This window comes from Xiphias gladius, chromosome 3, assembly GCF_016859285.1.
Source record: "Xiphias gladius isolate SHS-SW01 ecotype Sanya breed wild chromosome 3, ASM1685928v1, whole genome shotgun sequence".
NCBI classification, from domain to species: Eukaryota; Metazoa; Chordata; class Actinopteri; order Istiophoriformes; family Xiphiidae; genus Xiphias; species Xiphias gladius.
Genome location: NC_053402.1, coordinates 22,211,358 through 22,224,876, shown reverse-complemented (window position 1 = coordinate 22,224,876; position 13,519 = coordinate 22,211,358). Strand labels below are relative to the sequence as shown.

At 45.5% G+C, this 13,519-nt stretch overlaps 1 protein-coding gene across 1 annotated transcript in view; it reads right to left on the bottom strand.

The window, feature by feature from the left end:
• Window positions 1–13,519, bottom strand: part of ppfia3 (PTPRF interacting protein alpha 3) — a 28,997-nt gene that overhangs the window by 14,496 nt on the left and 982 nt on the right. The window contains 14 exon segments of the mRNA XM_040124203.1: window positions 651–844; window positions 1,986–2,154; window positions 2,799–2,878; window positions 2,968–3,030; window positions 3,668–3,799; window positions 4,014–4,097; window positions 4,939–5,073; window positions 5,264–5,357; window positions 5,465–5,517; window positions 6,106–6,198; window positions 6,291–6,419; window positions 7,862–7,921; window positions 8,017–8,256; window positions 8,457–8,558. Coding sequence (XP_039980137.1) covers window positions 651–844; window positions 1,986–2,154; window positions 2,799–2,878; window positions 2,968–3,030; window positions 3,668–3,799; window positions 4,014–4,097; window positions 4,939–5,073; window positions 5,264–5,357; window positions 5,465–5,517; window positions 6,106–6,198; window positions 6,291–6,419; window positions 7,862–7,921; window positions 8,017–8,256; window positions 8,457–8,558 — 1,628 coding nt within the window.

Sequence of the window (13,519 nt, the reverse complement as noted above, 5' to 3'; positions counted from 1 at the left end):
CGACGATGTTCCCTGTTTTCCCTCAAAGAGCACAGATAAGGTTAATTAACAATACCTGGACATACACCAGTTGTTCCTTTTTTTTTTTTGACCTGTGACAGAAAAAAAAAAAAAAATAGTCTAGTTGGGGTTGGGCTTGTGATTCAAATCCCAAATGGCTTCATCATTCAAATAACTGCGTGAGGCCCAATGAGGTAAAATCGTCTAAGAATTCACGGATGAAACAGAAGTTTACAGAATCCTCGATTTATCCCGTGACCCGTTGGAGGGAGCTGACCCCAGGCTGGGAACCCCTGAACTAAACGACCTAACTGTATATAAAGTAGTTAAAACATTAACAACCTGATAATGTCATGTATAATAATACATTAGTCACAGGGGCTGTTCTTCTCTGTACATTTTGCTGATAGTAATTTTACTTAAGGAGGAATTCGAGCGCAGGACTTTTTTTACGTTGTGGTATTGGTACTTCTACTTGAGTAAAGGATCTGAGGACATCATCCAGCACCTCAGATATTGTTCTGACGGTTTCAAAGAGGTGTTGATGTGTTTATTTTTGAGGCTGTGCTATGTGGTGGTGTTTTATCAGACTCACTTCCCTGAAACCCCTCCCTCCCTCCCAGCTGTTGAGCACTGCCGCCGTTCCTTACTTGATCTCCTTATTGATGGCCTCCAGCTGTTCCTGCAGCATGTTGGCCAGGGTCTGCACGTCCGTTTGTCCACTGGGGGACAGCAGCTCGGAGCCGAACCGAGGCTCCCCGTCGTCCTCATCGTCGGAGCAGCCCACGTCCACTCCAGGCTCGAACCCGGTCCCCAGCAGGCCCCCACTCTCCCAGTCTGGGTACTGCACATAGAGAGCGGGAGAAGAAGACTAAATACCAACCCATCAACTGATCCCATTTAAAAATAATTATCGTTCGCCTTTGTTTCATCACTAAATATATTTTTTAGACATGCTGGCTGCATGGATTTAAGGATGAAAATGTCTGGTTTGTCGGTTGCTCCACCACTTTGGTCCAGACTGAAAGATCTGGATGGACTGGATGGAATTTTGTTCAAGAATTCATGGTCCCCAGAGGACGGATCCTACTGACTTTGGCGAACCCCTGACTTTTCATCTAGTGCCACCATGATATTTACATTGTGGGGTCATGTCTCAGCAGTTACCGGATGAACTGCCGTGAAATTGGGTACAGACATTCATGTCCCCCTCAGGATGAATTGTAATGACTTCGGGGATCCTCTGATTTCTCCTCTGGCGCCATCATCGGGTCAGAATTTTAATTTCTCCAGTACTTTAGATTATGACAAAATACCTGCAAAACTAACCACATTCCCATCAGCCTTTGTGTTTAATGCTAATTAACAAATATTCCCATGCTAGTCCAGCCTCACGGAGCTGTTAGCATGGCTGTAGACTCTTAGCCTTATTACAAATCTTGACAATCAGTGGTGAAAATAGTTTTCAATGAAATTATTTTATGTTTCTATTTTTTCTTTTAACGAGATAGCCCCATAAGATCAGGATGAATATAATATCATCAACCTGAAAGTGACAGATGCCGTTAAATAATCCATAAATTTGATTCCAACCTCGTTCTGATTTTTCCTCATTCGTTTACCTCTTAGAGATGAGACTCGCCTCCTCTCACACATAAGAAGTGCGTGAAAAGCTGACTTGTTCCAGGTGGAACCTTAACAGCCAAACGGATTTTACTGAATTAAAGGCTGGTGAGAAAAATCGCTGTTTGTAGGGAAACACATCTGATGTTAAGGTAGAAAATGTTTAGCGTGTAACAGAAAGATGAAGAGTACTGATGAACCGCTGCTTTTTAAGAGGTATAATGCACAATTAATAACAACGTTACATAAGGAAAGGAGCCTATGTGCTGAGTCAGGTTTTGGTAGAAAAAAGCTCAACAGTGGTTATGGATGAAAATGAATCTGTGTTTTTGTGTTGGATTGTTGGGATGTTAGGTTCTTACTTTGGTAGAGTCCTCTCTGGCAGAGCTCCAGCGGGCCCGGTGACTCCGCCTGACCACGCCCCCGACGGGGGCGTTACCGAAGGTATCCAGGTGAGTGGTGGAACCTGCTGGGAGGGACCCGCCCCCATGGGAATACCTCAACTCCAGAGCGCTACCTGGCAGAGAGCGACTGGGGAGATGGAAGAAAAGATGAAGAAGAAGAGAAACAAAAACAACACAACAGACAGACAGACAAAAAAAAAAACGGCAAACAAACACGGGAAAGGGATTAACACATAAACACAGCTGATTAGAAAAAGTGAAATGTGAAGAAGAGAGAGATGAAAGAGATAGAAGAGAGAAGAGAAGAAAAAAAAAAAAAAAAAAAAAAAAAAAAAAAAAAAAAATATACTACATCCACTTAAAGAAAAAAAAATAAATCAAATATATATGAGAATTTTTAAGAAAAAATTTAACTTCATATAATGTGTAAAAGTGCAGCGTGTTCCCAACAGCAACAGCAAGAAGGCTATAAAAAAAAGAAGGCAAAAGCGTGAGACGATAGCGTGAGACTTGGAAGTGTTGTGTGTGTGTGTGTGTGTGTGTGTTTGTGCAACCGGTAAATAAATGTGTTTACATAACAACACTGTTTTAGGCCTGCGAGGGCTGACAGTGGTAAACACCTCCACCGTAGATCGATTGATCTACAACGTCTGACAAGATAACAGGCGCAACGCTGGCATCTTTACAGTCAGGCGAGGCTGCGCTGGAGACTCCGAGTAACGGTTCAAGTTTCTCTCCTTCTGTGATTGCTGATGTCTGAATGGCTCCTACCTGGAATAAGAGCCCCCGGGTCTCGCTCTCAGCTGATCCAACTCCAGCTGAAGCCTTTCCAGCTCCGCTATCAGTTGGTCCTGGGAGTGGAAACGAGACAGGGGTTGGTGAACAAAGACGCATATGTTGACCGGCTCCAGCTAAGAATGAAGCCTAGAGTCGCCATCACCTTGTTTGCTAAGAGATCATCCTGGAGTTTCTTCATGTTAGACAGTTCCTCAGATAGGGCATTCTGGAGGGGGAAGAACGAGAAGCTTCATTACCGTAAAATAAAGGGTCAGTTTTGACAGGCATCCTATAAGATTGCTTTCAAAAGTTATTTTTCCTGCTGCAGAAGGACCATGATCACATCGGTTTACAGTAAACATGCTCCGTTTGTGATGCTGACTTCTAAGAATATGCTTCCCGTAATAGAAAGTAAAGAGAAAATTAGGGATAAAGCACAAATAAGGTGCTGAATGTGCACCAGAAAAAGCAGGTTAAAAAAAATGTAATGTCAAGAGTTTGTGTCGGAAATGGTGTTTTTAAAGCCAGATTTTTTTACTGGAGTTTTGTATTGTTGATGATTTCCCCTGTTTTTACTAAGTTTTTTAATAATTAAAATTAAAAATGTTGATTTTCTTGCTTTTTAAAGGATAAAAAACAAATTATAATGAGCCCCAAGGATAAGAAACGAGAGAGGGAAGGATCGAATGTTGATGAATGCATTTTTTTCTGGGTGTAGCACTCACTGCTGCTTGGAAGCTGTAAGATTGTGAACTGGTCACTTCCAGGGGGGCAGGAAGTGGACTTGTTCCGTTGCGGTTCAACCAAGTACAGAATCAGATAAAGGGTTGTGATGAATGCTAGCTTTGGTCTGAGCTGGTCACCTTTTCTTCCAGGGCGGCCATCCTCTCCTTCAGATGGAGCTGCAGCCTCTCGTTGGACTCAGACAGCAGCTTGTCCACCGTGTCGGAGAGGCGCTTGTTGTGTTCGTCGTTCATCCTCTCCCTCTGCCTCGCCTGAAGGAGGACGGAGAAAAGGAAGGGTGGGAGGAGAGTTAATGACAAGGTAGAGCGAAAGATTTCTATCTGAACGTGCACGGTCAAATACAGGGTTTAGAAAATTAGTACGCCTTTGTGCTGCGTAAAGCCCTGACAAAAGGAACGCCGAGAGAGAGGGGGAGGATGAAAACAGAGGAAGAGAAAGAGAGATGGAAAAGCAAGCATGACTCACTCTCTGTAGCTCCTGGTTCTTCTCCTCCAGTTGCGCCTCCATCTGTCGCAGTCGCTCCTCAAAGTTACCATGACGCTCCTCCGCCTGAATGATTGGAGAGGAAGGGAGCGGGGTTAGAGCACGAACCACGCTGCAACACTAACGCACAAATTAACACGAAGGAAACGCCTTGTCGAATCTACCAATTAGCAACATGCCTGTACAGATCACAGGGTAACAGGAAAGCTTGTTTGCCTGTTTCTAACTGGGTATTAATCTTATCCTTTCACGGCAACCGTCCTGCCCGAGCATGCAGGACGGGAGTGTAGCCATTTAGGAGGTTTGGCTACTGGGAGGAGAGTCGATGTCTTGCATCTATTTGTTTTTTTTGGCATGATCGAAAACTGACTTTAAGGAAATGAAAGAGGTTAATACGTGAGCAATTAAACCAGTCATGAAGGATCTGAGCGGCGTACAGTTCTTGAAGTGTCGATCTCCCAAGGAACAAAAAGCTGCGCTGACTCTGTGCCCTGACCCGGCTTTCATCTTGGATTGTCTGCTTACACATTACTGGCACCGCTTGGGGAAAACATTTGGTCTTCATCTTCCATTTGACATGTTATGTTTTGATTCGCTCATGTGTAAATGCGCACAAACGCGCGCACACACCAGCACATGGGCGCACATTCATGCCTGGAACCGGACTGCGTGCCCACGCATGACCACGTTCCCACATTAATGCAGTTTGAATGAGAGAACATTCCCACATGAACAGATTTTTCACATACTTTGCAGCTGTTTTGTGAAAATACAGCTATTTCTATTTCATTATATAAAACCGGACGGGGATAAACAGGTCTGTGACACTTTTCCGAAACCTGTCAGAAAACTGAAAAATGCAAAACATAAAACAGAGGTGTTACGGTCGTCAGGTAAACACACACACCTTGTTGAGTGCTGCCACTCTCTGGGCGAGCTGGGCCTCGATCTCAGGCAGCGTCTCGGCCCTCTGCAGGGTTTGCTGCAGCTTTTGTTTGGCATCGTCCAGACGCTCCTGAAGCTGCCGGTTCTTCTCCTCGCTCTGCACGGAGACACGGGAGAGAGGGATTGGAGATGAAACTCGGAGCGCGGGTGAGGATTGCCGAGGGCAGCGGGCACGATTAAAGCCACCGGGGGAAAGGAAAATGCCTTGTCGCCACGCTGTAACGTGGCCAAGCTGTCAATCAGCGGCAGTAACACGGAAACACAAGGGGATGAGAGACGTTTCCCACCTGTCTGTAGAGAGACTCCTTGCTGGCCAACTCGTTCTCCAGTTTATCTTTTATGTCGTGAAGAGACGTTGCCTCCCTCTGGGCGCTCAGGTACCTGAAGACCAGAACAAAACGGCAGAGGGACAGAGCCGTGAGCGGAGCGCATTTTTGGATGGAGGCGATCTCTGGGCGTTCATGGACACGGGGAAAAAGTTCACAAACCTGCGTTCTAATGTGGTGATTCTCTCCTCCATGTCTTCCCTTTGGCAGAGTGCCTGGGAGATTTAAAAGAAAAAGAAAAGCTGTATGTTAAGATTGTGACACAGAAATAATAAGGACAGAAGCCCAGATGGAGAAATGTCAAGTTTACAGGAAGGTGTTGATAAAAAGGAATTCACTGCGGTGGCCCAGGTGTTAGCTGAAGAACGACTTGTTAATAGTTGTTGTTGACAGATTTCAGAAATAACAACTTATGCAGCCGTACGAGTCCAGGAGAGACAGAGGGGGAGCAGGGGGGGGGATGGCGGGAAGATAAAATAGCGGCAAGTTAGAAGCGGAGGAGACACAAAGGGAGAAATGTTTGTTGAGTAAACTGGCTCCGCCAACTCGCGTCCAAGAACGCTTCACACGCCCTTCCACCAATGACTGATTACCAGGGCTGCATCCATGTGAAAACGCCTGCAGCTCTGCCGATTGCAATGTCACCATGGCTACAGGGTAGAGGCTCTCGTGCTTATAGTAGCAGCCGCTGCTGCCAAGTAGGCAAACGGCTTTGTTATCATAGCATAATGTTACATATTTCTGTGAGTTACAGACACACGGAGAGGCGGTTTGTAGTCTGTCAACGGCTCGGTGAGTCTCACCTCTTTCACGTCCCGCTGTAGTTTCTGGTTGGTCTCCTCCGACCGGGCCAGCTCCCTCCTGGCCGACGTCAGCTGCTCCTCGATCTCCCCGACCTGAGGGGAGGTGAGAGCGTGGGACACGAGGTTGAGTTCTGTTTGTTCGGGTCAAAGCATCAGGACCACGAGAGTGTCTCTGAATCGGGTACCTGTCTGCACATGAGGGCCAGTCTCTCCTTCAGCTGTCCCAGCTCTGACCTCTGTCGCTCTATCTCGCCCTCTCTCTGCCTGTCGATTTCTCCGTCATCCAAGATGGAGGAAGGTCCGTTGGGAAGCCGCTGAATGAAGAGGAAATATTTACTTTAATCAATGGTGCGATCAGTAACTAACAGTGATCATAAGATATATGATAAAGTTGTAGCAGTATGAATGACTCCACCCGGCTTATGGAATACTCTTCACGTGCCGATCTTTGAAAAACACGATTTTTTTGGCCTGGACTTTATTTTGGAAGAAAAACTTCCGTAACAGTTGCATTTCTAAACGCCCAAACACCACCTGTGTTTTCATCTCAACAATGCAGGACGGTGCAATCACGAGCCACATTACAGAACAACGTTCTCTACTCATTAACGCAAGGATAAAGTTGCACAGGTCCAGGACTGTCATGGTAAATACGGTGTCATGGCCCTTGAGCGTTAACTGGGCAAGCACACTAATTTCATTCAATTTGCTGCTTATTAAACTGCTTCACAGAAGAACTCAGTGAACTATGAACCCACTGGAGGGAAGGTGGACTTGTCAGTGGCCGGATAAGGAGAAAAAACATCCTAGTCAAGAGGGTGTAAAGTAAAGAAAAACCCTCATGGATTGCAGGAGACTTTCATCAACAACCTGTGTAAAATCCAAGATGGTGCACAACTTCTTCTCTGACCCACTGCTGCTGCCTCAGCTGGAGCGTGCTCAGAGCTGCCGCTGATGGCTGGAGGCTATACTGCAGCAATACAAATGCAGGAGCCTGAACTACCGCAGTAACCTCTGGCCACCAGATGCACTTAGTGAGCAAGGATGACAATATGCAGCACTGTGGATTTTATAGGAGGGCTACACTACCTCTAATGGAAAGCACCCTCCCTCCGTGGAAGCAGGTTGTGTTTTTATTTGGTCTGCTGGTCCGCCGCTTTGATCTAAACCTAAATATCTCAACAAGTATTAAATGGATTGCTTTGAGGTCACCCGACCTTTCCTTAGCGCCGCCACGGAGTTCAAAATTTTTTTAATTTGGGTTAGGACCAAATTAAAGGGTGATGGCACTGTAGTAACATTACCGCCATTTTACATTATGTTAGCATTCCCCGTAAACGTGTCCCTGCCTCACGGAGCTGCCAGCATGTCTGTGGACTCTCAGCCATAGGCCAGTGAGTTATACCAGCCTAACGCTGACTCTCTTCTCATGACAGGTTGTTGAGAAGTTCACCTTCCCTGTCGTGAGTTTATATTTTCCGCTGCTATTCTTTTAAGGAGATGTATGAATGTATGAAGAAGGTTGGTCACTCTGACAGAACTACAGGACCGTCGTGGGTCGGGGTGAACGTTGAAGCAGCGAGGGTGCGGGACTTTCTTACGATGATGCGTTACATTTCATTCATCTCTTCTTGAATCAGCGAGCCTACTCATCTCTAATGGAGAAATGTGATTTGTTTGTACAGGCCACCGTGAGCTGATTTGAATGCTCCAGGTTCTCTGCGAGGCAAAACGTACAGCAGACGCATCCCGTTACCTCTTTGCCGTTGTCTAGTCCCTGCTGCCGTCGCTTGATTTGTTCCCTTAAAGACACAACCTAAAACAACACGGAGGAGAATCGTCAGGTGAGACTCAATCGGTCATTCAGTGAAACCTGTGGAGAAACAAACAAGCTCAGAAATGTGGACTTACCTCTTGAGAGGAGGACTGCAGCTCTTCTTCCAGGACCCCCACTCGCTCCAAAGCCACCCGTAGTCTTTCCCGCACCTTCTCGTCCAGAGCTTTGTGGTGCTCGAACAAGGACTTGAGGGCTTTTAGGACCTCCACCTCGCTGGAGACGCCGGCTGGGGACTGGGCCTTCCTCTTCACCACGGTCATCCTCAGGCTGCGCTCGTGTCGTGACACCAGGCACTCCAGATGTTCAAGCAGCAGCTGTAAAACACATGTGGTCCGCAGGTAGTAAAACGTCTCCACGGTGTACCCCTTGTAGATATAAAATGTCTCTGATGATGGCACGTTAACATTACTGTGGTACGTTTTGAAGCAATTTAGTATAGATAAATACCTTAACCTTAATTAACAGCCCAATAAACACAAAACATAATGCTGAGCAGACATGTGAGTGTACTGACTCGAGTGTTGTTCCTCTCTGCCTTCAGCTCTGCTATCTCCTCCTCTCTCTCCAGCAGCTGTTCCCGGCAGAGGTTCAGCTCTTTGGTCAGCACTGCAAACTCCTGCAGGGTCACAAGAGGGTGCTGTTACTTACTGCCACTGCTGCTGCGTGAGGTCGCGAGTGCAGTTTATCCACGCCGATCGCACGCACCCATCAAACGACGAGGTTCGGCGCATCCGCAAATTATGTTGCAATGAAGCAATGTACTTTCCCACATTCCTTGAACCTGCCTCATCTGCTTCAAATTCCATTTGTGAACTCCTCCAGTTTCCCAGAACGGTCACGGAGGGCCAGCGGAAAAGTTTAGCCGGTTGGTTTTACAGGTGGAAGGATTAGTAACAATTTAGCAGGAAAGTGAATGGCAATAAAACTATTACCCCTTTCGCTTCTTCCTTGGATTTCTCCCGGTGTTAGTGTTACATGTTGTAAAACAGCTGTTATACTTTTGGCCAGTAAGAAAACATACACCACTAATCATTAAAACTTACAAAAAGACTCGGAACTGTAAGGTTTACCATCAGTATTTTCTATTAACTCAAAGGTGCAGTGAACAATTTGACAAATCTTGATTTTGGTTCGCAAACTGACACAGTCAACCGAGCAGAATTTCAACACACACGCATACATGCACAAAAACGACATTTCATTTTGGCTGAAATTATTTCTGTATGAGGCGCTGCACTTTACCACATTCCCTAAATCTGCTTTAGCTTTCACTGACGACTTCCCTCATGTCCCAGAATACCCTCAGAAAACCCACACAGAGCAGGCGGTCTGGCTGTTTTACAGGTGTGTGTGTGTGTGTGTGTGTGGTCGGAAAAGAGCTAACAGTGGAGTGAGGGTTTCCGCTAACTTGGTTAAGTTCGCTGGGTTCACAGGTAGAGGGATTCGTAAGAAGCTATCATGGGAGAGCAGGTTTCCAATCGGGACAGTGGGGGTGTAAGGCAATAATGTCTTATGGCTAATGACATTTTTTATTTCTTCTGTTGCTTCTTTGATGGATTCCCCCCTGTATGATTGATAAATGATGACTCAGAGGGACTAGAAAAAATAATGATATGATTACTGAATTTTTTTATTTTTTTTTTTCCTGGAGATTTCTCAGCGTGAGGTTACCGCGTCTAACTTTGGCCAATTATCCCACAGAGTAAGAAACATTCGCCCCAGCATAAAAGAAAACCCTAGAATGTCAGTCTTACTGCCAAAATATTCAGTTAACCCACACAGCGCAATTAGCGACAGTGGAGAATTTGACAAGTCTTGATTTCATTAGCAAGCCCGCACATTAGGCCTAACAAAGTTTCATTGCATTCAACGCATGCATGCGTGCACAAAAAACGCAGCTACGCCGTGGCAGCCCGAGGAAACGACTCCCCGCAGCACAATCTGTGCCATGTCTACCACAGCGCTCGTGGTTCAGGGCCACCGGGACTATTAAACCAGACCTCAGTATAAAATCTAACAACGAGGTTTACTGCACGTTTTTCACCTGAAATTGGTTTAATTGCACAATAACCATGACTGGCTGTGCGTTTGGCCGTCATTAAAACAAAGGCCCGGAGGTCAAACAAGCATGAGCCTGATGGGAATTAGGCCAGTGCGCATTGCAATGTCTTATATTTCCAACTGACAGCAGTCCAGTTAAATTGTTGTGATTTTGTGTAATTTACTCCGATTATGTATAATTGTAAGGTTAGCTACACGATAGCTATGATTAAAATCTGTTGCCTTTAACATAACTAAATGGTATCTATGGCAACAAATCAACAAAGAGGATGAGTGACATTATCAAGTAAAAGTTTTTTGGACTGAGTCTATCCATCCATCCTTCCATCCATCTATCCATCTCTCTATCTATCTATCCATCTTTCTATCTATCCATCCATCTCTCTATCTCTCTATCTATCCATCCATCCATCCATCCATCTCTCTATCTACCTATCTCTCTATCTATTTCTCTATCCATCTATCCATCCATCCATCTATCAATCTTTCTATCTATCCATCTATCATCTGTCCATCTATCCATCCATCCATCATCCAGCTCTCTATCTATCTATCTCTCTCTCTCAATCCACCTCTCTCTCTATCTATCCATCCATCCATCTATCTATCCATCTATCTATTTATCCATCCATCCATCCATCCATCCATCTCTCTATCTACCTATCTCTCTATCTATTTCTCTATCTATTTATCATCTATCTCTCTATCCATCTATCCACCCATCCATATATCTCTCTAACTATCCTCTATCTATCCATCCATTCATCCATCCATTCATCCACCCATCCATCTATCTCTCTATCTATCTACCTATCTATCTCTCTATCCATCCATCCATCCATCCATCCATCTCTCTATCTACCTATCTCTCTATCTATTTCTCTATCTATTTATCATCTATCTATCTCTCTATCCATCCATCCATCCATCCATCTCTCTATGTACCTATCTATCTCCAGTGAAGGCCTCCATGAGAAATCTCGACTATCTCGTGTGTGTGTGTGTGTGTGTGTGTGTGATGATCGTGGCGTGATACACACATGACACAGAGCACACGGCCGTCCTCGAACACGTGTGCCCCGATTCATGCGTGTTTTTAAAAAAAAAGGCTTATGCAAACGAAGCACTGAAGCGTGCCCGGCGCTGCTGTTATCTTTGCTCTGCGTTCAGAGCGATCAGTTTTTACCCGCACGGCCGCAAAAACACGCGCCTCACCTCGCACCACTTTCCAGCCAAGATGCATATAAAAAGTACAGCACGCGTAGTCTGTTACACGCTTCTGAGCCGACGTGCTTGACATGGGGGAGGATGGGAGAAAGAGGTGAGAGGAGGGAGCTCGTTTGAAAAGATAGAAGGGGGGACGGGGTGAGGGAAGAGAACTGCTGTGTACAGATGGCATGTTCTGGGCCCAAAGGATGTCTTAATTCTGGGATGAATTCATGTAAAAGATGGCGTGAGATGAACCGCCGATATCAGACGCTTTCTGGATGCTCCTCTCTGCCTCTTCCGGGTCGCCGTGCCTCCGGTCAGACACGCGGCGCCCCGGCTGCTCTGGCATTCACCCCCCTTGCGCTTTTTCATTTCCCACTCTTTCCCGTCTCCGTCCTGCCACTCTCCCCCTTCATCCGTTTCAACCCCCCCCCCCTGCCCCCGTGTCATGACACAGGACATCTAAAGCAGACTCTAGGAGCCACCTTGTTAGTATGCAGCAGTATGCAAATGGGTTCGATTCGTTAGTCTCCGTGTGTTTCATATCACCAGCTTTTTTTTCTCTCTCTCTCTCTCTCTCTGTGTGCCATGCTGTCGCTCTCTCCATCCCTCTCTCCTATTTTTCTCTCTTGGCAACGTCTACACACACAGACGAACTCAGTGAACTCATCTACTGTAGAATGTATCACGGCGCTCCATGTGTTCTCCTGTCTGCGTGTATTTCTGCAGATGTGTACGTCATATTGATCCCCTCTCTCTCTCTCTCTCTCTCTCTCTATCTCTCTCTTTCACTGAGGTAATATGGCCCTTTAATGTCCAGTCACTCTCTGTTAGAATGCGCCGCGCTGCTACGTCTGTTATTTCGTTTTGATATTTCAGGCGCAGCGACAGGGAAAAATAGGTACTAACAATGAGGGAGGCGTCATCGCTGCCTGAGGCATCCAACAATGGCTACTGCCCTGAAAATAGAGATGGAGCCCTCGTATGTTGAGTGGAATTACAGAGTGATTAGCTCTCGGCCAGCGGGACGTGGGATGCTATTGGCTTCCGTGCTACAGGGGCAAATGCGGCGTTTCGCCATCATCTCCGGGTTTTAGGTGCCTCTCGTGCGTTTACCTTCATTACATTTGAGTCACAGAGCTTGAGCTCTGGCTCTTCTAAAAAAAAAAAACTAAAACAAAAAAAACGATCTTTGAAAAACCCAGCAGGTCGTTTAACAACGTTTACTACCGCCCTGAGGGTATTTTCAAAATCCTGAAAGACCCATTTAACCATCTGGATGAAAAAATATTCTGTCCTCGCCACAATAAAAATGATTTTTGACTTGCTCCTCTTTTTCCTAATCCAAACATCGATCGGAGCCCGAAAGGACACGTCTCCTTTTTCTATTCCTAGAACGTGAATCAAAATTAAAAACTGGATTATCAGATATATTAGTATTTATCAATGTTACTTTCCAATATTTTATATTTTCATGCAAAATCGTGGTTTTCATAATTTGCTTGTGTTTTACAAAAAACCAGGAAGGACAAATGTAACTTCCGGCGACTTGAGAGGGGGGTTAAAGATCTTCTCTGTCAAGCAACGGACTGGACATACTTTCAGGACAGTGGCTGTCGTTACCCTAGACCTTCTGGGTTTTACAAAGACTGCTCTGTGTATGCTTTAAGGAAACTTGGATGCTCAGCTCTGTGACTTAAATATAATGGTAATTAGTGCTGCAACTAAAGATCGTGGTTATTACGAATTAATCTGCCCACTGAATTCTCGATGAATCGATAAACCCTTCACGATCAATGAACGGTGAAAGATGCCCGTCATACTAAGATGTTCGGCTTTCAGTCGCATAAGGAAGGCAGCAAGTCGTCACTTTTCAGAAGCTGGAACCAGAGCACGTCTGGTGTTTTTGCTTGAAAAACGAGACGGACGATTGGTCGATCGTCAGTCAATCGGTTAATCGACTGATCGTTTCGGCTCCGATAGTAATAAATGAGAGGCTTGATTTCAGGCGGCTTCTTGTTGATAGGCACTATGGGCATCGTTTAAAAAAAAAGAAAACATACTAACAATGTTTACTGGATGATCCAGAATCAGCAGCGTTGCCTGACAAAGATGTATTTATATAATGGAGCCGTGAAGAAACTTAGTCCTTTTAATCAGGAAGCACTCGAGTACAGTTTTGAAGCACTGGAGACGCGAGACGCTGGACGTAGTTACTTTGCAGAATAAAAATCTTAAGTCAGGGGCGCGTCCCATTTAAAATAAAAAGGTGGACGTGCGACATTTTCATCCCCGTTGCTGGACTTT